Source organism: Gavialis gangeticus, unplaced genomic scaffold, assembly GCF_001723915.1.
Source record: "Gavialis gangeticus isolate Ggan-Ray unplaced genomic scaffold, GavGan_comp1, whole genome shotgun sequence".
NCBI lineage: Eukaryota > Metazoa > Chordata > Crocodylia > Gavialidae > Gavialis > Gavialis gangeticus.
The window spans coordinates 11,879,690-11,902,607 of record NW_017729022.1 but is presented as its reverse complement, the minus strand read 5'-3'; the positions used below and the strand labels follow the sequence as shown (position 1 = coordinate 11,902,607).

At 40.4% G+C, this 22,918-nt stretch overlaps 1 protein-coding gene and 1 long non-coding RNA gene across 2 annotated transcripts in view; one reads left to right on the top strand and one right to left on the bottom strand.

The window, feature by feature from the left end:
- Positions 1-5,457: 5,457 nt before the first annotated feature.
- YAF2 (YY1 associated factor 2) lies at positions 5,458-16,763 on the top strand. The gene is made up of 3 exons (XM_019514590.1): positions 5,458-6,092; positions 9,898-10,050; positions 14,248-16,763. Exons 1-3 carry the CDS (start codon positions 6,034-6,036, stop codon positions 14,483-14,485), a joined length of 450 nt encoding a protein of 149 aa, XP_019370135.1. The 5' UTR covers positions 5,458-6,033; the 3' UTR covers positions 14,486-16,763.
- The window catches only part of LOC109295646, a 25,361-nt gene continuing 17,877 nt past the window's right edge, over positions 15,435-22,918 (bottom strand). The window contains exon 3 of the long non-coding RNA XR_002096798.1: positions 15,435-21,125. This is a non-coding gene — a long non-coding RNA (uncharacterized LOC109295646). The remainder of the gene's footprint in view (positions 21,126-22,918) is intronic.

The window sequence follows — 22,918 nt, the reverse complement described above, 5'->3', positions numbered from 1 at the left end:
GTGGGTCAGGAGTGAAGGGCACTGGGTCAAGACTGGCCATTGATTTTTTTACAAGTGGGTCCTGGTACAAAAAAGGTTGAGAACCACTGCCGTAATAGGAGGATCTCAGCTACACACTTTATTTTATAGAGATGGAGGATTGCTCCTTAGCTTGCTCCTTTAGCTCTTTGGCTAAGGTGGGGGGGAGCAAAATACAGCCCATCACCTGGCTGGATCTGGTCCATTGCTGCCTCTGCAATGCTCCACAAGCGGCTGAGACCCACCTGCTCCCACCCAGGCAGCCCACATCTTCACTCCCTGCAGCCCCGGCCCCGGCCAGTGTGCGGCTTCTGGCGGAGCTGTTACCAGCATGGCTGCAGCTGCTGGATGTTCCTCTGCTTCCCTCACCTCCAGCAGGAGGTGCTCCCCCCCCCACCCTCCTAGAGTGGTGCAGCAGGGGGCAGGAGTGGGAGGAGGAGCAGCTGGAGGCAAGGGGAGCACAGCAGCACCTGGCTAGTCACAGTGGGAACCGCCCCATTGGAAGCTGCATGTGCTGGCTGGGGCTGGTGGGGCTGTTCTGCTCCTCTTGCTTCCCGCTGTAGCTCCTGCTCCTGCTGAGCCTCTCTAGGTGGGGAGAATCTTCAGCAGACAGCTCCTGCCCTGCGCATGGAGATGGAGATTCAGCTCCAGCTCCTGTCCGCCTTCCACCTGCTTCAGCCACCCACAGGGGCTGCTCATCAAGCCGAGCAGGTGGAAGGTGGCCGGGAGCTGGAGCCAGAGCTCCATGCACTGGGTAGGAGCTTCCTGCTGAAGCTACCTGCCCACTCACCCACAGCGGTGTGGCAGGGGCAGTGGAAGCAGAAGCTGCATCTGCAGGCAAGGGAAGCAGAACAGCCCCACCGGCCTCAGCCAACACAGCCTGGCCTGGCACAACACAGTTCTGGCCACAAAGCTGGGAACCGCACAGCATGACATAGAACTGTTCGTCTGTCCTGGCTGTGGTGTGCAATTCCCGGCTGCAAGGCTTGGACCACATGGTGTGGCATGGAGCCAGCTGGGCCTGGATCATCCTGGCTGCAGCACATGGTTCTCCACTCCAATAGCAGGACCCACATGGTGTGGCATGGAGGGGAAAGGCCATGCCAAGCTGGTTCCATGCCATGCCACGTGGCTCCTGGCCTTGCAGCCAGGAACTGCACACCATGCCCAGGCTAGTTCTGTGCCAAGCCATGTGGTCTCCAGCTTTGCAGCTGGAACCACATTGTGCCGGGCCAAGCTGGCCTGGCCCTGTGCCACACCATGTGGTTCCCGGCCATGCAGCTGAGAACTGGGCGCTGCAGTTGAGACGGGATGGGCAGGGCTGGCTTCCCACCTCCCACCATACCCTCAACACACACAAGTTTCCACAGTCCCCACATACTCCCTCCTCTCATAACTCCATATCATACCATAGCTCCCCAACACAGTCCCACACCCTTCCACCATAACACCACACACCCCACCCCTTACCATGCCCCCAAATGCACCCACACCCTCCCAAATCCTCTACGTAGAGTCCTACTCTCCCACCCCTACCATACCCACACCCACATCCTCCCACCCCAACAACATACCCCACAGCCTACTCGCCATACCCAAACCCACACATACACACCCCCACTCCCCAACGACACATCCCCTATACAAGAATAAGAATATATTTTACTGTTCTGATGGTAAAGGTCAGGGGTTAGGGGTGGGATTTCTGGTCCCAGGATAGTGACCAGGAGGCAGGGGGAAGGGCTACCCATGCAGCCTTTGACAGCTCACCAAAACTTTTCAAGCGGCCTTCCAGCCAAAATAATTGCCAACCCCTGGGCTAAGGGCAAGTGAGACTTGGGGGCATTTGAACCCCAAGACCTCTAGGCTTTGGGAGTATTTAAGCCCCAAGCTGCAGAGTCTGGGGTGTAAGGTGGTGCTAGTGCTGGTGGTAGTGCCACATGGACCTGACTGAGCTGTAATTAGTGGATGGAATTTGGAACTGATTTGACTAATTTAGCATAGTTTGTACTATATACAAGAGCAGGAGTGATACTTAAATGCATCTGTGCTAAAACTTGCAGCAGTTTCAAGTCAATTAAAATGCATCAATTTTGGATGAATTAAGTCAGTGGATACCTGTATTAATTTCTGTATATGTGAGTTATTAGATGTTTATTTTTAGGTCAATATTTTCAATTTTGTTTCTTACTTACATGTGCTGAAGGAGAGCAGGGTTTGATGGTAAGGAAGAGAGGAAGGGGCTGCAGGGGACAAGTTATGGGTGTAGAGAGCAGGGGGGCTACCTGACCCTCCAGATTTATTTTCCTTGTTGTAGCAATGGGAGGGAGACAGATTCAAGGCAGACCTCCAATGCTTAGATTCTATACCTGGGAAATTGAATCTAATTATTTGTTGCTCATCTTATGATCAGGGTTGTCTTATGTTCAAGTAAAAACAGTATTTGTAAGTGGATTTTAGTTATATTATATTAGCAGTAAACTTGCCAAAGTTTGACCAGAGAAGTTGTCTGAATGGATTATAAACTTGCAAAACAAGCCTTTTGGAGATATAGTGCTATTAATATTAATCCTTGACAAAACCCTACAAGAGTGAAATCTACTTCAGAATGCTGATGAACTGGATGAGCATACAGCTGAATATCTTATCTTTGACAGAAATTGGCCTTTTGACCATCATCAGCTGCTGATAATTACCTACAGGAATGGTGTGAAGTCAAAGAAGTCCTGAAATTTATACTGAGAACTACTCACTACACATTTCATTTTATAGGAATACTGCTTTATATTATAGAAGTGATTCTCTTTCAAATGGGAGATATTTAGCCATTTTTTCTGGTTCATAAAAAAGGGGTTAATTTGAAAGCTTAAAGTAAAGGTTCATCCACCTACTGATCCTGATAACCAAGGCACACATCTGGTGTAATGGTTTCTATATCAGATATTTAGATAATCATACCTCAAAAAAAAAAAGTTGTGATATTATGAATAAAAAGAGGTTTCTGGCAGGGGCAAAATTTGTATCGGTGATTCTTAGATGGTGGTGTTAAAGTGATGTTGTAGCTGTGATGGTCCAGGAATTATGTGAAAAGCAAGAATTTTTGTGGGTGCGATCTTTTATTGGACCAACTGCAAGGGTGGGATAAAGTTCAACAAGCTTTCGAATGCAAGGCATTTTTTTTCAGGTCTTATAAGAGATTAAAGGCAATGGAGGATAAAACCCTTCTTACTTTACAAATCCACTTGTCAAAAAGTGATGGGCGTTTACAGTGGAGGAAGGAGAAATGTTTCCAAGTAAGCAGTGAGGAATAAAAAATGCATGCGACTTGGAGTCTGCTTAAGGGTAGAAGATGAAAAAAGGAAGTTTGGAGAGTTCTCCAACAGTATTTTGCTCTGGGTTTTGCTTGTGAACTGCATTTTTTTCCTAATGAAAACATATTGGTCTGAAAACTGGCACTGTTTCAGTCAAGAATAGCTCAGGTATTTAGTAGTTACTTCGGTCTCTTTACATGAGCAACTTGTTTGCTTTGTGACTCAAAGGCTGGCTCTCTGAAAATTGAATGAGTTGAATTGGTTCTAACTCTAGAAGGTGATCTATTATGTTTTATCAGCACTATATACTAGCTCCCTATGTGACCTAGATTCTAGAGGCAGTGGCATATCTAGGCCATGGCTTCCCAAACTTCATGATATGGAGAACTGTGCTAGCAGTACATCAGGAGCCCCAAGGATGAGCTGAATTTGAATACATTCTTTCATTAAAACCCGACATCATAACATGTTATTTATTAATAGATAGACATTGCTTGTTTGTGTTCCTCAGTTATAGCAGAAAAGATGAGGAAAGTAAGGCCACTGGAAACACAGAAAAGATGAAGTACATTAGGCCAGAGCTCTAGTGGCTTTATCTTGTTAATGGCTGCTGGCTATTAGAACACTCCTTTATATAAGATAGCATGAACTAAATATGTCATGTTCCATACTTGGCACTCCTGCTCTTTGAAGTAGACGGGCCTGTCTTACCTAGGAGTGAAAACATAAAAACCACTACGTTCAAATTGAACCAAAAGGTGCAAGGAGATTGAATTTCATGAGGTAGCCCATTGTTGAGAATCCCCTCACTAGTTGGTCTTTAAAATACAGTAAAATTTAGTACAGAAAGAGTACATGATTCTTCTTTCCCCTAGGGTGCATCTACACAGGCACCCTAGGGGAATGCAAAATGCAAGGAATGCAAAATGCAAGGAATGCAAAATGCCTGGGACCGTAGCACCTTGAGCTGGGTCAGGAGCACTGGGGGCCAGCCTAGGGTTGCTCTCCCCACAGCTCAACATGCTGCAAAGGGGCTGGCTGGGGTGCGAGGGTACTCCAGTATAGGGCTAGCTGGCAGGCTGCCCCCATACTGAAGCACCCTCATGCCTCAGCCAGCCAGCATCTACATGTATGCTGCTGTAGAGTACAGAAGAACCTCTACAGCAGGATAGTACTTGTAAATACTTCAGTGTAATTAGTTTACTCCAGCCTAATGGGGCTGTGTGTATAGATGCCAAGATGTTTACTGTGGAGCTAATTAGGCAACTGCAGTAAACGTTTTGTGTAGACACACCCCTAAAGTCTTGTGGAGTTTATATGATTTCTCAGGACTAAGATTTTGTTCCTGTGGGCTTTTTAGTACACAAGTGATATGTGCACACAGATGATGATTTGAGGAAATCACCATTACTACTACTTCATCAAAAAAAGAAAGAAATAGAATGTAATGGTGTACTCACAATGCATACCAATCTGGATCCCCGGTTGCATTACACATCGTGAATTCTTCAAGATGTATAGACCTGTTATTTCTGATAACAGCTTCTACTGGATACGTTAGGTGACAATATCTTCTAATGCCCATCCACTATTTTGGCATTGTTTCCAATGCCCATCAACTATTCTTATGAAAAGTTACCGACCATCTTAGAAGTACGTTTAGCATATTTATGTTTAAGATGGTCATTAAGATGTATCCGTTCTTCGTCGTAGGACATACAAGTGCTTAGAAAGCTAGTACCCTTTGCAGCCATCACAGTCCTCCCTGGTTAACAGCTGCAAGCTGTTAGCTCATGTTGGAAGCTGCAAGCTCATCTTGGAAGCTCAAGAATTTTGGGGGGAAAGTAAGGGTAGAAAGGAGGGAAGCAAAGAATGGCTAGGGGAAGGAGAATCTGAAACTGGATATTATAGAGGTACCCCTTATTCAGTACGTGATGTATTTATATATAGCATTTTGCATTAAATGTAACAATCTTACCCACCTCCCTTGCATTATGTATTTGCTTTTAGTGAGAATGCCAATGTTGCATGTGTTTGTTCAAACACACACACACACACCCTTGGCCCACCCTTGTCCCCAAGAAAAGCACCTGTATTGTAATAGAAGGCTAGAGTTTAGATAGTTTTTGACATCGTCATTGTGTGGCATTATTATTCTTAACTTTAAATGGGATGTGTAGGTAAAGCAGCAAAAGTATATTTCAGACACTGCATTAGCATTCTTATTCTCATTGCAGAAATGTTTATTTTCTTCATTTTTAAAGAATCATGTTAAAGGTCTCTGAAGGGATCCTGACAGCAGTGTGAGAAGTAGTTAATGGGTAAAGGTACTGTATGAAGTTAGGTGTAAGCCTAACTAATGGCTAATAATGAACAAGGGAGTAGTGACTGAGAAGGGTGAAGAATGAGACAATAAAGGGCTCTGATGCCACTGTGAAGAACAATCATGTATAAGCCCTAGAAAGAACACTTAGGCAAGCCAGTTAATTATTGGTATTACGGGAATGCCCAGAGGCACAATGAATGGTCTCTGTTGTGAAGAGCTTGGAGTTTTACCCAATGTAATAGCATGTGTGCCTATTTGGCCATTGTCTCAATCATTAGTAATTTCACTTTTTCTTCCGTGCATTTCTTTACATGGGCATTATGTAAACAAATCCGTACTTTGGTTTCCTTGAACAACCTTCTTGTGGTGCTTCACTGAATGGTGATCTCTGATCTGAGAACCAGGTCTGTTGCCAGATCTCAAGTAGTGCTGTGGAGGTAAGGATGGCTCTTGGTAAACATTTGAAGCTTTCTCCTTTTTAGAGTTGAGTGTACAATAGAACAAACTAGTAATTTAATCAGAAAATAAAAATATCAATAGAAGCTATTTTTTATAAACTTTCCCATAAACATGAATTTGTCCTTATAGTCCAAATGAACAAGTTCACAATGCTTATGGGACTCAGTTGTTAAAATAAATTAATAGACAAATATTAAAATTCTAAATGTTTCTTGTCCCAAAAATGACACTTACTATGTAGTCTTTAACTAGTTGCACCTTTGGAAATTTATCATTTAAAGTGTTATGGATATTCTGGCAATGACTGAAGCCAATTTTCTGCTGCAGAAGGGGTTTCTTCTTTCCTTTTTATATGCTTTATAGTATTTTTCTTCACGGTTGCTTTTTATACTTGAAAGACATTACTTGACCTACTGATAAGTCATAGGCTATGTTATCGGTTTAAAACTTGATCAACGGTAAAATTATCTTTTATACTACATGGCCTGCAAAGTATTGGATTGCAGCTCTAGCTAAGAAAACAGCTAACCACTAGAAAGAATAAATAAAAAGTGTGACATCAGTTCTTTATCTTAACTTGTTAAAAGAAACTGAAATAACTCTGGGTATTCTAGAAAGTAAAAAGCAAAAAGTTGGTAGTAAATATGGTTGCTGTCTTTTAATGGGAATGTAGATGCCTTAATTGTTGCACAGCTTTAGAAATTATTGACACCAAATGCAGTATTGCATGTTATACAGGTGGAGGATTTCTCTTATTCTATTGAGAATTAGTAAGTAGAGGTGCACTAATACATCGGTCCGATGTCGGATCAGCACTGATATAAAGAAATTTGATTGTATTTGAAATTGGCGTGATGTGGCTGATAATTTGGGCAATAAATGTCTGTGCATGCGCAGCTGCAGCACAGCACGTAGGCAGCAAGGAGCACAGCCTAGCATCTTGGAGAGTTGCATGCAGCTGATAAATCTTGTGTGGTGGAAAGGGCGTAGGGGGAGGAGTTCAAGACCCCCATGGTGAGGGAGGAGTGGGGCAGGGACTGGGGCAAGCACTGCCCAGCTGGAGCGGGATAGAGCCGCGGCTCATCTAATGAGCGTGGGGGAGGGGGGCAGTTCCTGCTGCTGCGCACTACTTATCCAGGAGCCACTTGTCTGGTGCTCGCCCACTTGTTCAGCTGCTCCCGCTGCTCATCTGGGAGGGCATGGGGGCGTGCCCCCAGATCTGTGTGGGGCAGGCTGGGGCCAGGGCTGTGTGGGGCTTTTCCTGGCCTGCCCCACTCCTCCCCACACAGATCAGGAGGCTCACAACCTCCTCCTTCCGTGCCCTCCCAGATGAGCAGTGGGAGCCACCAGATGAGCGGCCAAGTGCTGGACAGCTGGCTCCCAGATGAGCAGCATGCAGTGACACAGGCGCTCCCAGTACCCCCTGGATGAGCCACAGCTCTGTCCTGTGTCCGCCCTGTCCCAGCTGGGCAGCACTTGTCCCTGCCCCAGCCTCAGCCTCACCATGGGGGCCTTGATCTGTCCCCACCATGCTCCTTCCCTCCCCCCTCTCATTCCACCACGCCAAACTTACCAGCTGCACGTCTCTCTCCAAGCTTCTGGGCTGGTATCAGAAATTGGATCAGTATCGGTCAATATGCTTCTTTAAAAATCAGCTATCGGTATCGGCCCCAAAAATCTATTGGTGCACCCCTATTAGTAAGGTGGGTGTCTGTTACACAGAGGAAGTTGTGCAGATTTTTGAGGCAAAATATAATTTGAGTGGACAGGGTAAAGGTGGATATCTGACCTGTTGTCAAACTTACTTTGTAAAGGAAAGAGGGTAGGCATAGTGAGGGTTCCAGTCACTATGAGGACACTGAATATTTTGATTTTTATTTCCTCATCACCTTGATCTTCATTTCTCTCTCTGTCATTGTTATGACCCTCACCCATCAACTCTGGGGCAGGGTTGTCTCTCTCTTTTCAGATTGTAAAAACAATGCCTCATACAATGCGATACTCATCCTTAATGGATGTTTTAAGCATTATTAGTAAAAACTAATCTCCTGTGTGAGGAACTGAAATTACTTCCAGTCCAAGGCTTCAAGGAGATGTCTAAGAATTCTTTCATATTCTTCAGTGGGCATGTCCTTTTTGTTAATGCGCATTAAATTTAATACATCCATTGTGAGGTACTAGGAAAATGTGTATTAGCTAGCCTGTCTTAAAGATGTGCATTAACTAAAGAGCACGGTTTGTTTAGTAACACTTCGTAATGCACATTGAAATATGTTAATGTGCATTAAAGTGCATATGTAGACATGCCCAGCAGCTTCTGAGATATCTTTCTCCTATTTCTCCAACTACAAAATTATCTCCCACACTGCCAGAAATTAGTGTTAATTTATAAAATCACCATTTTTTCATTTGATAGGCAAGACACCAAGTTATTCTCAGTTACCATGTATTATCTATTAGTAGTTCTATTGATGGCCTCTGATCTTTTGCCAGTTTTGTATCTGCTGTATTGGGATTTTTTAACTCCAGGACTTGGTACGAGATAGCTAAGGTTTTTCTCTTAAAGGTTGAACCTAAGATTTATTTATGTGCAATATTTTTTTTCTCTAGTACCAATTTTGTAGCCTTTAATGTAAAACTTCCATACAGTCCATACTTTCCTGTGTTCCATCTGACTGTCTTTCCTACACTTTATAGTCTTGCTCAACTTGATAGTACTTCCTTAACTGTTAAAAGCATTACTGAGTACACTATAATTTGCTAAAGGGCAGCTACATTGATATTCTGCTTTTGCTATTTCACTTACTACTATACCCAAGCAACAAATGCCATTTGTGTGATCCTGCAGGCTAGAATAGATGCATCTTATAAATCTGCATGAAAGCCCATATAATCTAAAGACCGATTAAAACAATTGCAACATATTTTCTGAATACTGTTCCACAGTGCTCATCATTTGTGCTTTTATTTCTAAGGAATACCTAGAGCTTTGGAAATTCTGTTTAGTAAAGGATTTTGAGACTTCAAAATTGTCTTTGTTCTAAACCAGTGTAAACTTGAAAATGTGGGGAGTTCCATCAAAATATTTCATTTTACAGAGCATTTTGACTTTGATAAATCTGTATATTCTGATGGATGGCTTGTGTGAAGTTTTCATGGCCACATTTAGGAGTGTCACTATCCGAACACTTGCATCCCAATGCATTTGTCATATTTTTTCTAACAAAGAATCAGATTTTAAAAAAATTAATAAATTGTAAATCATAGCAAATAAATCACAACTTCAGTCAGTAAATTTCTGTGTAGACTTGAAGGAGTTCATTTTACTCTGTAAAGCCTACAGTGGCTTGCAACTAGTTACCTGAAAGATCAGTTCTCTCCTCTAGTGTTATTGTTCAGTTACTGTAAGCAGAGGTACTCAAACTAGGACCCTCCTCTTAATTTAAGCAAGAGGGCAGCTGTCTAGACATTCTCTGTGAAAGATGTGAACTCACTTTCTTGGTGTGTAACAGTCTGCATATGTACACTTTTGGGCATGTTGCCCTGTCTCTAAATCCTTTAATATGTGTCTCTCTTTTAGAGATGGCTTAAGAGGAGATAGATCAACAGGCTAATAGGTAGCATATATTGGGTCTGAATCGGGTATGTTTGTTGTTATGAAAACTGGCTGTTTGATAAGTTTTAGTGTTGCATTTTATATTGGATATTGTTGCTTTTATAACTGAAACAAAGAGAGTATAAGACTGATGTTATAAAACTGAAGTAATATATATGTGCACACAGGAAACCTCGACCTGTCTCTCAGCTGGTTGCACAACAAGTTACCCAACAGTTTGTGCCCCCTACACAATCAAAGAAAGAGAAAAAAGACAAAGTAGAAAAGGAAAAATCTGAAAAGGAAACAGCTAGCAAAAAGAACTGTCATAAGAAAACCAGGTAAAATAATGTAAATGTTTGTGATATTCATAAAAATATTAAATGTCATGAATTTTCACTGGCTTTGCTAGTTCTGCTTATAAACCTGTTAAAATCAGACTAAATAATTATGTTGACGTTTCATTGTTAGGAAGTTGTTAGGTAATGTGAAGAACACTTGAAGTTTTTAAACTTGACTGTAGCGGGAATAGAGTGGAGAGAATGAGAACAAGAGAGAATTGGATATTGGCATTAAAGGGGTACAAAGTTTTCCTCACATAGAAAAATTATCTGCATCTACAACAAGTACATGTCCATGCAAAGTTCCAGTAAATGGGAAGAGGTGGATGGCAATTCTTCATATAGAAATGGGCAGGAAAGGGGAAGCTATCAGGTTCTTGAAGAGCAGAATAGTAGTGTTCTTAGCCATGATACTGAATTTGGGGGTGAGATACAAAGGCCAACTATTGATTTATTTATTTTTTCACACCAGTCATAAGGCTAAATAAACATGAAATAGTAAGGCTAATGAATTACCTATTGACAGAAATCAATTTTGTACATCTGGGTTACTGAAAAAATATTGGATTCTTAGAATACCAGTCTTAAATGACAAGGTAAGGAAACAGCCATCAAAGACTTGATTTTTGCTATGAAGCAGGAACAGCTTGCAGCTAGAAGAAAAAACATGCACAGCAAGATATAAGCAGTAAGTTTTGCCCCAATTGCTCCACAAGTAATGTACTTTAGTCCAAAATATGTAACTAAAACACTCAAAAGCTTGCAATAAACGCAATCTAATTAGGAGGAAGAGAAAAAATGAAATAGCATCACTGAGTCTTTTTGGAGGACAGCTTGGTCCAGGAAGTTTCTGTGGGATCACCTCTACAGAAAAGTAGTAGACATTTTTTTATGTGTTGGAAGAAATGAGATTTCTGGGCTTGTCCAGGGATTAGAAAAGATTGTAAGATGAAAGACGACACTCCCAAACTAGCGTGTTTGTGTTTGCTAGAATTTAAGCAGTTGTTGGAATTCATTTTGGCAATGGGAAGAGAACCTAAATGATATGTTTAGAAATGAGAAAAACATTGTATGGGAATATTTAAAGTTCAAAAGTCTTATTATGTGGAAATTGAAAAAAGGTCAACACAGGATAAAATTGGTAGCAACATAAAAGAGGGAACTTGGAGTAAAGTGCCACTGGACTCAGAATTTACTGAAAATAGCAAAAATCAGATGAGTGGTTTCATTACACAAATAGTCAAATGACACAAAGAAGCAAAAGCAATACTGTACTTGAAGTAGCTGTACTGTTACTGATTGAGACTACTCTGCATGGTTTAAGAGGGTTATTTAATAAAGCAGAGAGGGAGAAAAATTATTGCTGCTGCTAGAAATGACTATAATAAAAACAGTACACATACTGCTGGTTGATCGGTAAGACTTAAATTCCCTTTCTGGCTCACAGCCCATTTGGGCTGGTAAGAGTGAATCTTTCCTTTCCGTGCTACATCGTGGAGCAACAAATCAGTTCATTTTTTCAGCAGTCATTTATTTCCTTCAGCATTGTCATTTCTGTCTTAAAGGTAGTCCAGTGGCCATTCTAATGCTGCTGCAAATCTCCATAGTGTGAATGCACAAGGAGTCTCAGATGACCCTGGTTCTAATTCTGTCAGAGCTATAAATCTATGTGGAGGGTGGGGTAAGAATTTGGCTTTAAGAGCACACCACTAAATCATGCTGTTTTCTGTTAATTTCTTTACTTCCAAGTTTGTCCTGGAAAAAGTTGCAGAGCCAGTTAACTATAGGTTGTGTAGTTCACTTTAAGAGGCTTGTTGGGCTTAGGAACACGAACGATTAAACTGTTAATCATTTAACCAATAAGCCCAGTGATAACCAGTTCTCGTGTAGTGTGGGGTGAGGTGGAGTGGGGCACAGTCTGGCAGGGAAGGGGGAGAAAAGGGGAAACCACACAGTGCTGCAGCAGGAACCAGAAAGTGGCAAGGCAGGCAGGAACTGGAGAAGTGAAAGGGGTGAGGGGAACTAGTATCTATAGCCCATGAGGTTGAAGAGGAAAACAGTGGATGGCCTAACGACTTGTCAATTAAGCTATTAGGTGGTTGTTCATAGGTGCTTCCTCCGTCCCAGTACGGGGCTTTTGCTCTGTGTTGTCTGCCTGTTCTGTACCTATCTCTTCCCACCCACCCCCAGTCAAAGGGCTCTGTAAGTGGCTCCCAGCAGGAGCTTTGTCAGAGCTGCCATGTTATCAGTTAACCATTTAACTGATGTAATTAGAGGAGGTTAAATATTCATAGATTCATAGATTCATAGATTAAGGGTCGGAAGGGACCTAGTAGATCTTCTAGCCCGACCCCCCGCCAGGGCGGGAGAACAACAAAAACCCCAAAAAGAGAAATGGGACTCAAACGAGTCCAGCTAGGTGGGCATCCAGCCTCTTCTTAAAGACCCCCAGGGTAGGGGCCAGCACCACTTCCCTTGGAAGTTGGTTCCAGCTCCTAGCCGCCCTAACGGTGAAGTAGTTTTTGCGGATGTTCAATCTATACCTCCTCTCCAACAGCTTGTGCCCATTTCTCCTTGTTATGCCAGCGGGCGCTAGGGGAAACAGCGTCTCCCCCAAACCCCTCTGGTCCCCCCTAGTGAGTCTATAGACAGTCACCAGGTCCCCCCTTAGCCTTCTCTTGTGGAGGCTGAATAGGTTCAGGTCCCGCAGTCTCTCACTGTAGAGTCTGCCCTGTTGTCCCTGGATCATGCGGGTGGCCCTCCTCTGGACCCTCTCCATATTGTCCACATCCCTCTTGAACTGGGGCGCACAGAACTGGACACAATACTCCAGCTGTGGCCTGACCAGTGTCGCATAGAGGGGGAGGATCACCTCTTTGGCTCTACTCGAGATGCACCTGTGGATGCACGACAAGGTCCGGTTAGCCTTGCCAACCATGACCTCGCATTGTCGGCCCATGTTCATCTTGGAGTCAATAATGACTCCAAGATCCCTTTCTGCCTCCGTGCTCTCGAGTAAGGAGTTCCCCATTGTATAAGTGTGCCGCTGGTTCCTACTGCCCAAGTGCAGCACCCTGCACTTGTCCGTGTTAAAACGCATCCTGTTCCTGTTAGCCCACCAAATAGATCATTTAAAAATTATATTTAAATTTCTATTTGAGCTGTGCTGTTCCTATTTGCTGATAATTTTATCTGTTACCTGGTGCTACGATTTTTCCATCTGTCTTGGAAAAAAAAAATAAATGGAACTCTTTCATACTTTGATCACCTGCTACAACACCACCTTGAAGACAGAGGAGTAGAATAGAGTGCAAAACATTTGTAGTTCTGTGGAGCATGGAACTCAAGTTATAGTACATTAGGGGCAGGTCTTTCTGTATTCATACTGCATAGGTGTCCATCCATTTTAAAAATATATTGTACACCAGGGATCTCAGAATTAGGTACCTCCATAAATCTAGCCCAGTCAGAATAGTGTTCTTTGTGTAATTTTGAACTCATAGTTTCATAGTAGCTAGGGTCAGGAGGGACCTGAGCAGATCATCTAGCCTGACCCCCTGCCACAGGCAGGAATGAATGCTGGGTTCACAAGACCCCAGACAGGTGATCATCCAACCTCCACTTGAATTTGCCCAAGGTAGGGGCAAGGACCACTTCCCTGGGAAGTTGGTTCCAGATTTTGGCCACCCTAACTGTAAAAAATTGCCTTCTGATCCCTATCAAATTCAATCTGTTTTATGCCTACCCTCATATTTAGAATTTTCAATATCCTGCAAAATTTGTATTTGACATTAACTTAACTGCAGAAATTGAAACACAACTAGTTAGAGGACATGGGATTGTGTTTGTAGCTATCAAATCCTAAGTGTTAATGCCCACTGAGATGAATGGAGGAGTCCGCACTTCTCAGAGCTTTTGCTTTGGTTATCTACAGGCGTGATTATTACTCCAAATTTCATTTTTAACATTTGTTTGCAGCCACAAAAACTAGCAACTCTTAAATAAAACCTCAGAATGTTGGATATAACTTCATGGTCTTACAGTTCTGTGGGCCTTGTTTATGCAAATATGAAGAGGTGAAATTAGTTTTGCCTATAACTTCTCTTCATGAATTTCAGTGAGGATTTTTTTATGAAAAACTTACAATACTTTTCAGTATTGCATTCTTAGCTACATGGTGTATTCTTATTTTTTTAGGCCAAGATTGAAAAACGTGGATCGAAGTAGTGCCCAGCATTTGGAAGTTACCGTTGGAGATCTGACAGTCATTATTACAGACTTTAAGGAGAAAACTAAGTCACCACCTGCTTCCAGTGCTGCTTCTGCGGATCAGCATAGTCAGAGTGGTTCTAGCTCTGACAATACAGAGAGGGGAATGTCCAGGTCGTCTTCACCCAGAGGAGAAGCCTCATCATTGAATGGAGAATCTCATTAAAATTTATTTTCTCCAGTTTCTTTAGTCTCTTCTCTTCAAAACATGCAAATATACAACTTCTGCCAACAATTACCACATTTTCATGACAGGTTACCCAGGCACAATTAATATGTTTATTGGAATAATTTATGCAGTTTTACAAAAATGAAGTGAAGCTGGAGAATAAAATAATTTAAAAGATATATATGCTGCATTTATATGCAGCATTTCAGACTAACTTTTTGATTTTCACATTTAAAGGTGCCATGAAAATGTGGTTTGAATGTTCATTATGCAGTGTTATTGGTAAGTTCATTTTCACTTTTAGTTTAGTGAATTCTAACACAGTTTTTGGATTCTCTACTATTGGCATGTACTGAATTTAAATTTTTATAACATAGTTCAAGCTGCCTAAATATGTATTTGAGAATTGTGAACCATAGTTATATGTATGCAAGTCAAAGATCAACTTAATCAACTATTGCTGCAACAGAATTTTCATAATGATTATCTTCTTAAAACACCTGCTGGTACTTGGTGTGGTTAAATAGGAAAATGGTTATTAAATAAAACATTTGTATGAATTTTTGCCAATGTTTGACACATTTTACTAGATTACTGTTACTGAATTATGTTGCTGGTTTTACCAATCCTCACACTTAAGACACTTACTGTAATGTTTACAAGTAAAATAGTAAACATATTTGAAGCATTGATTGTTTAGCTTTATAATTCAGATACAGTACTACATTGTCATTTTACACTGGTATTCTTTGTTTTATAATGAACATATTGAATTTCTACATAAGCATTTGGCAAAAAAGACTGAAGTTAATTTTAAAATCTGAAGTTTTGAAAAAGCTTTAAAAATAACTTAAAAGTGCAGTTCTCATATGTGCTCAGTAGTCATCCCTTGACACGAACTTGCACAGTGTCATAGTCAATTTTCAGTTCAGAACAGAAATATTGAATAGTGCACTTGAGTAAGAAAATAACAAATAATGCCATTGCTTTATGTTTAATTTACTAGATCTTGATTTGGCCCTATATTTAATATTATTGCATCGATCATAAGAAAAAAATAACCCTATTTTCTGGCATAAACTGTCAAAATTTATGCATTTAGCAATATACCAATATAGAGCAAAAATATTTACAATCCCATCTGGTATTATGTAAAATTACCAATAAAATATTTTTATGAATACAGATTTTGCATTTTTGTTTACAACCAATAAATGTTTTTGATGCACAAAGGTCCATATATAGATTTAAAAAATAAGTTCAGATTCAATACAAAAATCCATTTGGTTTCTGTAGTAAGGAAGCCCACTTTCTTGATTCTCTCCTATCTTTCTCTTGTTCAAAATATTTTGGGCCAGTATGAAAGTTGGATAGAATTTTTGGTAGTAAATCCAGCCCTAAAATATTACCTACATTTAAAACATCTCATAACAGCAAAAGTAATGGATTTTTGTAGCCCCTGACAATTGTGATGTTTGGTGGTTTCTTGTAGTAATGTATTTTTCTGTTTTTAATGCAGTACTTCTACAGGCACAATGGTACTGTCTATTTTGTAAGATGCTAGTTGTGAAATACAGTTAGTTGCATAAAATGAAAGTCTGATGTGATATCTAAAAACTTACATACCTCATTCCTTGGTGTTGCTGTTAAGCTTTTAAAAATCCAATGTTAATTATAGGCTATTTCAAATGAATAACTACTGACCTAGTTAAAATGTATTATACTTTATCTTACTAAACAGTACATTTCTTCATTTCGGTTTTCTTCTCAGATTTAAATATCTCTTTAAACATTGAATTTTGAGTTTCATAAATGTTTTTAGGTTGGGGGTAGACTGGGTGTCAACATTATGTATTTTCCATTGCAAGAATTGGCATACATATTTCTCAGTTTTATTTTCTTACAATATATTTTAGGTGGCACTATGTGCAGAGTGTCTTGAGTTAATGAATTACAGGGAAACCTAATCTTTGGAGTTTATAAGTATAATGGTAGTGAATTAGTGCAATGTCCTTAATATGATATGCGTGTGAAATGTTAACACATTTCAGTATTTTTGCAAGCATAAAATGGTAAGGAAGCACCAATAATTCACTAAATCAAACCCTTGTTACCATTAAACTTATTATGGATAGACGTAGGTCTGGCAGCAGCAGGTCTTTCCATTTGTATAAATAAGCAGTCATTGCTATAATATCATTAGTAAGGAAAGCAATCCTTAGCATCTTTAAGAGCCAGTTTAATATGTGGTTGAAATGGAACAAGTGATTGTAAACAAACAAACAAACAAAACAAAAAAACCCAACCCCCAGCCCCCTCCCGCACACACTTTAGGAACCTTGTTTCTATTAATTGAAAATATTTAAATCAAATATTCTCCATTTGTGAAATTGCATGATTTGTTGTTAACTGTCAGTACTACGTACTCCAGGTAGAATCTGAACATCAAGCTGTAGTATGAAGGCAGAAAAAACAAATAATATTTAGCTTGCCATTACTACTGATGCATACAACAATTAGAATTGTTTTGCTCTTCTACAGCTTAAAGTGGTGTGATGGTGCTGTTAGCTGTGTAGGAAAAAAAATGGTAAAATAAGGCAACCAGACTCAAGTTACTCAACTCTTTAACAAGCCTCACCTTTGTACTTTCTAAAAAAAAATTCTTCTAAACCAGGTCCTTTTTCTAACTCTGCAAGTACACAAAAATGTTTGTTACATCTTTATTCTGTTGTAGAAAGTGAAAACCTACCATTATAACTTATTTTGTTAGTTATTCTCCTTTTACTACACTCTGCATAGTGACTGATCATCATCCGTTACCTTCTAAGTATACACCATTCTTCATCAGCCATACATTTTGGGTGTTTACATGAGATGATCAACAAAGATGAATGTGATGGTGTTCCATGTAAATAAGTTCCTTTGTGCATTGATTGTCCAGTGTTTAAAAAAAGGTGGGGGGGAGAGGGAGAATGAGATGCAGTTAATTTGCTGTAAAAGTGTACAATAATTCAATGTTTTGTCATCCTGTCTTTGCCACTAATTATAGCTGGCATAAGGAAATGCTGAAATATACAATAGTAGGCTGTGATTTTTCCTTCTGAATTACTAAGTCTGCAAAATGGAAGCAATCAAAATCTGTACTTTGTAATATGTCAAATTCTGCAATGTAAAATGTTAAGTCTATGAGAAATGCTAAGGGAAAAGGGTATATTCAAAAGCTTAATTTTTTTAAAGTTTTGATATGGTGACTAGTCTTGAAACTATCCAGATTATTGTCTAAAATGTTAACCTACTGTATATGTTTCTCTAGCTACTTGATGTTGTATGGCATAGATTATATAGTCCAAGCAATTTTTGAGATTATGGGTTATACTGCACTTTAGATTTTTTTTTCTATTGTGATCACAGACAGTGAATTTTATCTAGCCATGTGAATAGTTTAATTCCCTTTTTTTCTACCACCCTTCTGTGGCACCAGGACATGTCTTCCGAATGTCACACAGTTGTGTGATTCTGTCCCTTATAGTTTTAATTCTTCTTCTCCTCATCTCAAAAGACTGAAGTTCTTCCGTAATTATGCAGCTGGCTGTGCTTGTGTAATACAGGATTGAACCAGTTGTGGAACTGTGTCTTAATGTGTACCTCCATGAAAATCCTGCTTTTTCTCTGTATCTAAGCTATTTATCTGTCTGTGTTTAATGCCTTTAGTTCCTTCTATTGTCTACTAGAGAGGTGGGCTGAAATTAATTCCCTTTCAACTAGCAGAAGTCATAGTAGAGAGATTAAATTAACCTTTCCTCTGGCAACTGCGTGTACCATATTTGTAGTGGGCTTGATCTGTCCTAGCTCAGGAAATAAGATGCATTAAAATGCTAATGCTGTTCTTGGCAAGTGGACCAGTCCAATGTTAGGCTTATTTAACCAGCAACTCCTTGTAACAAAGTGTTAGGATTTGAGGTTGTTGTAAATATCATTTAAAAAGTTGGAAGAGCTTTAAAAGATTGGGCATCAATTCTTACCTGTAATTTTGATCTGATTTCAGTTGCATCAGTCTCATTTGAAGGGATATACATTCTACTGCTAGCAAAACTAAAGTAGTAGAATCCATCAATCCTTAGAACATCTCACTCTGTTTTCTCTTGCTTTACAAATATTTCAAGGAGGGGGAAAAGGTAATCAAGCTGAAGATAAAAACAGAAACTTAAGCCAAACTCAGTTCTAAAAAATACATAACAAAGCTCTCACCCATTGTTTTAATGAATAGTAACTAGGTAAAACTAAGATTTAAGGTAAGAAATAACTTTGCAACTTAATAATAAACAAGTACTTTACGATCATTTTATTTAAGTCTCCCATGTAAGTGTATGAATTGAGTAAATGGTAGCACCACTATTTTGTAGATGGGAAGGAAGGTTTACAACTGAAATAACTTGCCCATGGAGTCACACAGGAAGATTGTTAAAAATCTGTGAGCAAAACCCAGGGTTCCTGACTGCTAGGTCTGTGCCTTAATAATACTACAACGCCTCCAGTAATAAAAAGTAAAAACAAAACTGAAATAAAATTTTACTTTCACAAAATAACATTGCTTCATCTCCAGCACTGCTGGATTACAGAGACGTATATTTGTGCAAGAACTCTTTGCCATTGTCGCTCACTTCTGTAGCAAAAGACAGCACAAGGTAACAAACTTACTCAACAGATTTCTTCCATCATATCCACACTCCTTTTAGGAAATAATTTAGTGAAGTTATTCCCAAGAATCTTACCATAAGGGACAGTTGTAAGAATTGGCAACATGATTTATGAAGGTAATGTCTGGATGAAATGAATGTAAAGAGAGGTGAACAAGGGGCAAGAAGACTTTCTAGCCTAAAAGTAAAATGTTACTGAAAATTATGTTATCAAAATAGTTGCTTATGCCATTTTCTGTTTGCTAAAGACAGGTGTTTTGTAATTTAACACTCCTGTCTCCTCCCTTTTGGGGCAAACATGAAGACCCACCTGCCAAGAATATTTCAATAACAATCCTGAAAGGATAATTCCCTAAAATGGTAAGCCTGTTTAGGGAATGTAGTGTGACTCTTAGTAATGAAAACAGCATCGAACACAAGACAGCAGAGGGGGAGAGGAGGACTTTAGATTTAGACCCTCTGAAAATTTTGGCTAATATATTTCTTGAAAATGGCTCCCTTTAAGCTTGACCTTGTGAAAATGGTGTTCTAAGCAAAAGGCAGTATAAAACGGAGTGAGGTTATTAAGAAGAAAACCAAGAAAGTATATTGTTTATGGTTGGGTGTTTGATATAAATAAGCAGAATTATCCTTAGGTGTTCAGCCCAGAAAAGCAGTGGAGCTGGGTTAATGGATGAAGTAAGCCTAGACCAGTGGTTCGCAACCTATGGACTAGAACTGGAGTGGGATGAGGTGCACTGAGCCGGCTGCCTCCCCCCCAAGGGCTGCCCCATTCTCCAGCTGCTCCAGAAGCTGCTCACCTGGGGAGACAGATGGGGGTCCGAGCAGGGGGCTTGTGCCACAACCTGGCAGCCAACCCTTCACATCCCAGTGGTAGAAAACCTCTGGCCTTAGACAATGCTAACGTGCTATATATCCTTGTAACGCACCTTGTTTTGAATAGGCACAATAAAGAAAAAAAACTTGCTCAGCTAAAAATTGCTAACAACTCAGCAGTGACTCTGAAAGGGATAAAATTAACTATGATGCTGAACAGTATGCTTCATTCCCCCTTCCCTAGCTGGGAAAGACAGCACCAGCAACCATTACAGCATCCCTGTGTTTCAATTCTGGCACAGAAATCAGCTTCCCTGCTTAAACACACATACCCCAGTTTTGGAGGCCTCATTTTTTGATGTGTGATATGCAAGTAAATACAATATTTTGGTTTGGTTCCACCCTTTAGTGGCTTGATTACTGTATAAGTAGGTCTCCATAAAAGTTTTGGTCTAATATGGCCTTTACGCTAATGGAGCTGCTCCTTGGCTCAAGGAGTACAAACTCATGCTCTTAAATTCACAGGTTCTGGTTTTAGATTCTGCAAACTATCAGTTTGGTTAAGTCAACAGGTGTAGGAGGCTGTGGTCAAGTCATGAGCAAGGGGGATGGAGAGCCACCTGGTAGTGGTATGGGTTACCTAAGTAAAGGAAGTGGCTGTAGATAATGTTCTGATTCAATAGGTAAATGGTTTCCTTGAAAATGGGAAAATCTGTTTGGTTCTTCTTCCTGTGCAGAGAATAAATCGAATTGTTTCAAATGCAGGCCCTGATCCCAGGTCCTGGTCCCTGAAGATACAGTTCTCTAGACAAGAAATGATGCTACCAAGTTGGTCTTCACTCACAAATCCATTGAGCTATAGTCATTTTAAATAAAATGTAGTGTAGTGTTAATTGGGTATTGTTGATTGTTTGTGAAGGCAACAAGTTCCAGAATGTCCTGTTTTACTCTGTGGCCAAATTCACCCTTCAAGTACGGGGAGGGGGGGAGCAGTTCATTTGACATAATTATGCCCTGTTATGCTAGTGATAAATTTGATTCCTGCTATTCTTGAACCTTTGAGCAATACCCAGGGTTCTCAGAAAACAGTGCTTGTTTATTACAGATTCCCTCCAAATAGTTCTCTTGAATACCTAACAGTTGATGTACAGGAAAAAAAATCTTGGCAAATATTCCTTTCTACTTGCACCCAGTGAGCTCTCTGGCATTTTGAGTGCAAATTACCCACTCTGGCTATTGGATCCATGCCCCTGAAAAGGTCTAGTTAATGTCAGTTAAAGGAAACTTTTCCTCCTACGGGAAGGGGTGGGATGCTTTTTAAATGCTGATGATGATGTGCCCTTGCAGGCTTTCTGCAACAGAAAGATAAAGATACGCGGTCAATAGTAGGTGTAAAGCAGAACAGAAAATTAGAGTGTAGTGTCCCCATCAAGGTATTGGGGTGGTATGACATCTCCAAGATGTATGCAAAATTTTACCACTGGTATTTTTGTCAGATTGAAGAATGGAAGAGACCATTAGGAAAAATGAGAACTGCTGTATTGGATCAGACCAGGTGTCCATCTGACCCATTATGCTGCATTTGATGCTGGCAGGTAGTGGATGCTTTAGGGCATGAGCAATAGGTCATGGATGAAGTGTTGTGTCCCAACATGCATTCTCAGTGACAACTAGTCATAGTTCTGGGGATGTCCAGAGCCTAAGGTTATATTCCGGACTTTTTGTTTCAATAATCTCTGAGGGAACCATTCATCATACACCTTTCTTACCCCCTTTTAAATGAGTGGCAACAAGTTCTACAAATTAATTATGCAGTGTGTTTAAAAAAATGGTTGGGTGGGGGAGTGGAGTGCTTCCTTTTCTTTGTTTTAAACCTACTGCCTGATTATTTCATTGGGTGTATAATTATTTTGCAAACCATTCTGAATGATGTCTGGAAAGTTTTCCATGTCAGATATGGCTTCTTCATGGGTGGATCTACATGTACTGTTAATGTGCATTAAAAAAGCTCCAGAGCTTATTGCTCCTGGGTATGTCATTTAAGCTCCAGAGCTTATTCACGTGCAGCGTGTTGAGCTGGGTTGGAGCAGCCCCAGCTGGCAGGCCAGCCTGGGGCTGCTCCCCTGGCTCAATGTGCTGTGGTAGGGCTGGCTGGGGCAGGAAGGTGCTTCAGTGCAGGGCTAGCCAGTAAGCAGCCCCTGCACTGAAGTGCCCTCCTGCCCCAGCCAGCCGGGGCAGTGTCTACACATTCTACTGCAGAGTTTAATGAACAAAACAAAACAAAAAACTACAGCAGAATCATACTTGTGTTTACAAGTGCGATCCTGCTGTAGAGTAAATTTAGTTTACTATGGCCTATTAGGGGCATATGCGTAGATGTGCAATGTTTACTGTGCAGCTAATTAGTCAACCGTGTAGTAAATGTCTTGTGTAGACATGCCCCATAAATTCTTTGTCCTTGTCTCTGATAATTCCTTCCTGGGCCCAACTAGGCGATTCCTCACTTCTACTTTACTTAATCAATCTGCTGCTTTGTGTTGAAATCTTAAATTAATTCAGTGACTTCTGACCTAAAAAATAGCTGTTTTTGGTGAACTTTTTGTACTAGATATTAATTAAAGTAAATATAGTCTTTTAGGTACAGATCCCAGGCAGTTTTAGCCATTTCCATCCTACATATTTAAGTTTTGACTAGAGAAGTAGTGTGTGTGCATGTGTGTGTGTATTGTCAGGAGTGGTGGCAGCTGGATTAGGTAGGATAACAGGAGAGAGAGAAACTCCTGTGACTCCTCTTGTATACTCTAGGTATCACCTAATCTGAGAGAATCTGTTGGTAGACTTTCTGGAAAACTGATAAGTTTTCCTATTGGAAGGTTGCTTACTGAAGCATTCAAAACTCCAGTTAGATTTGGTGATG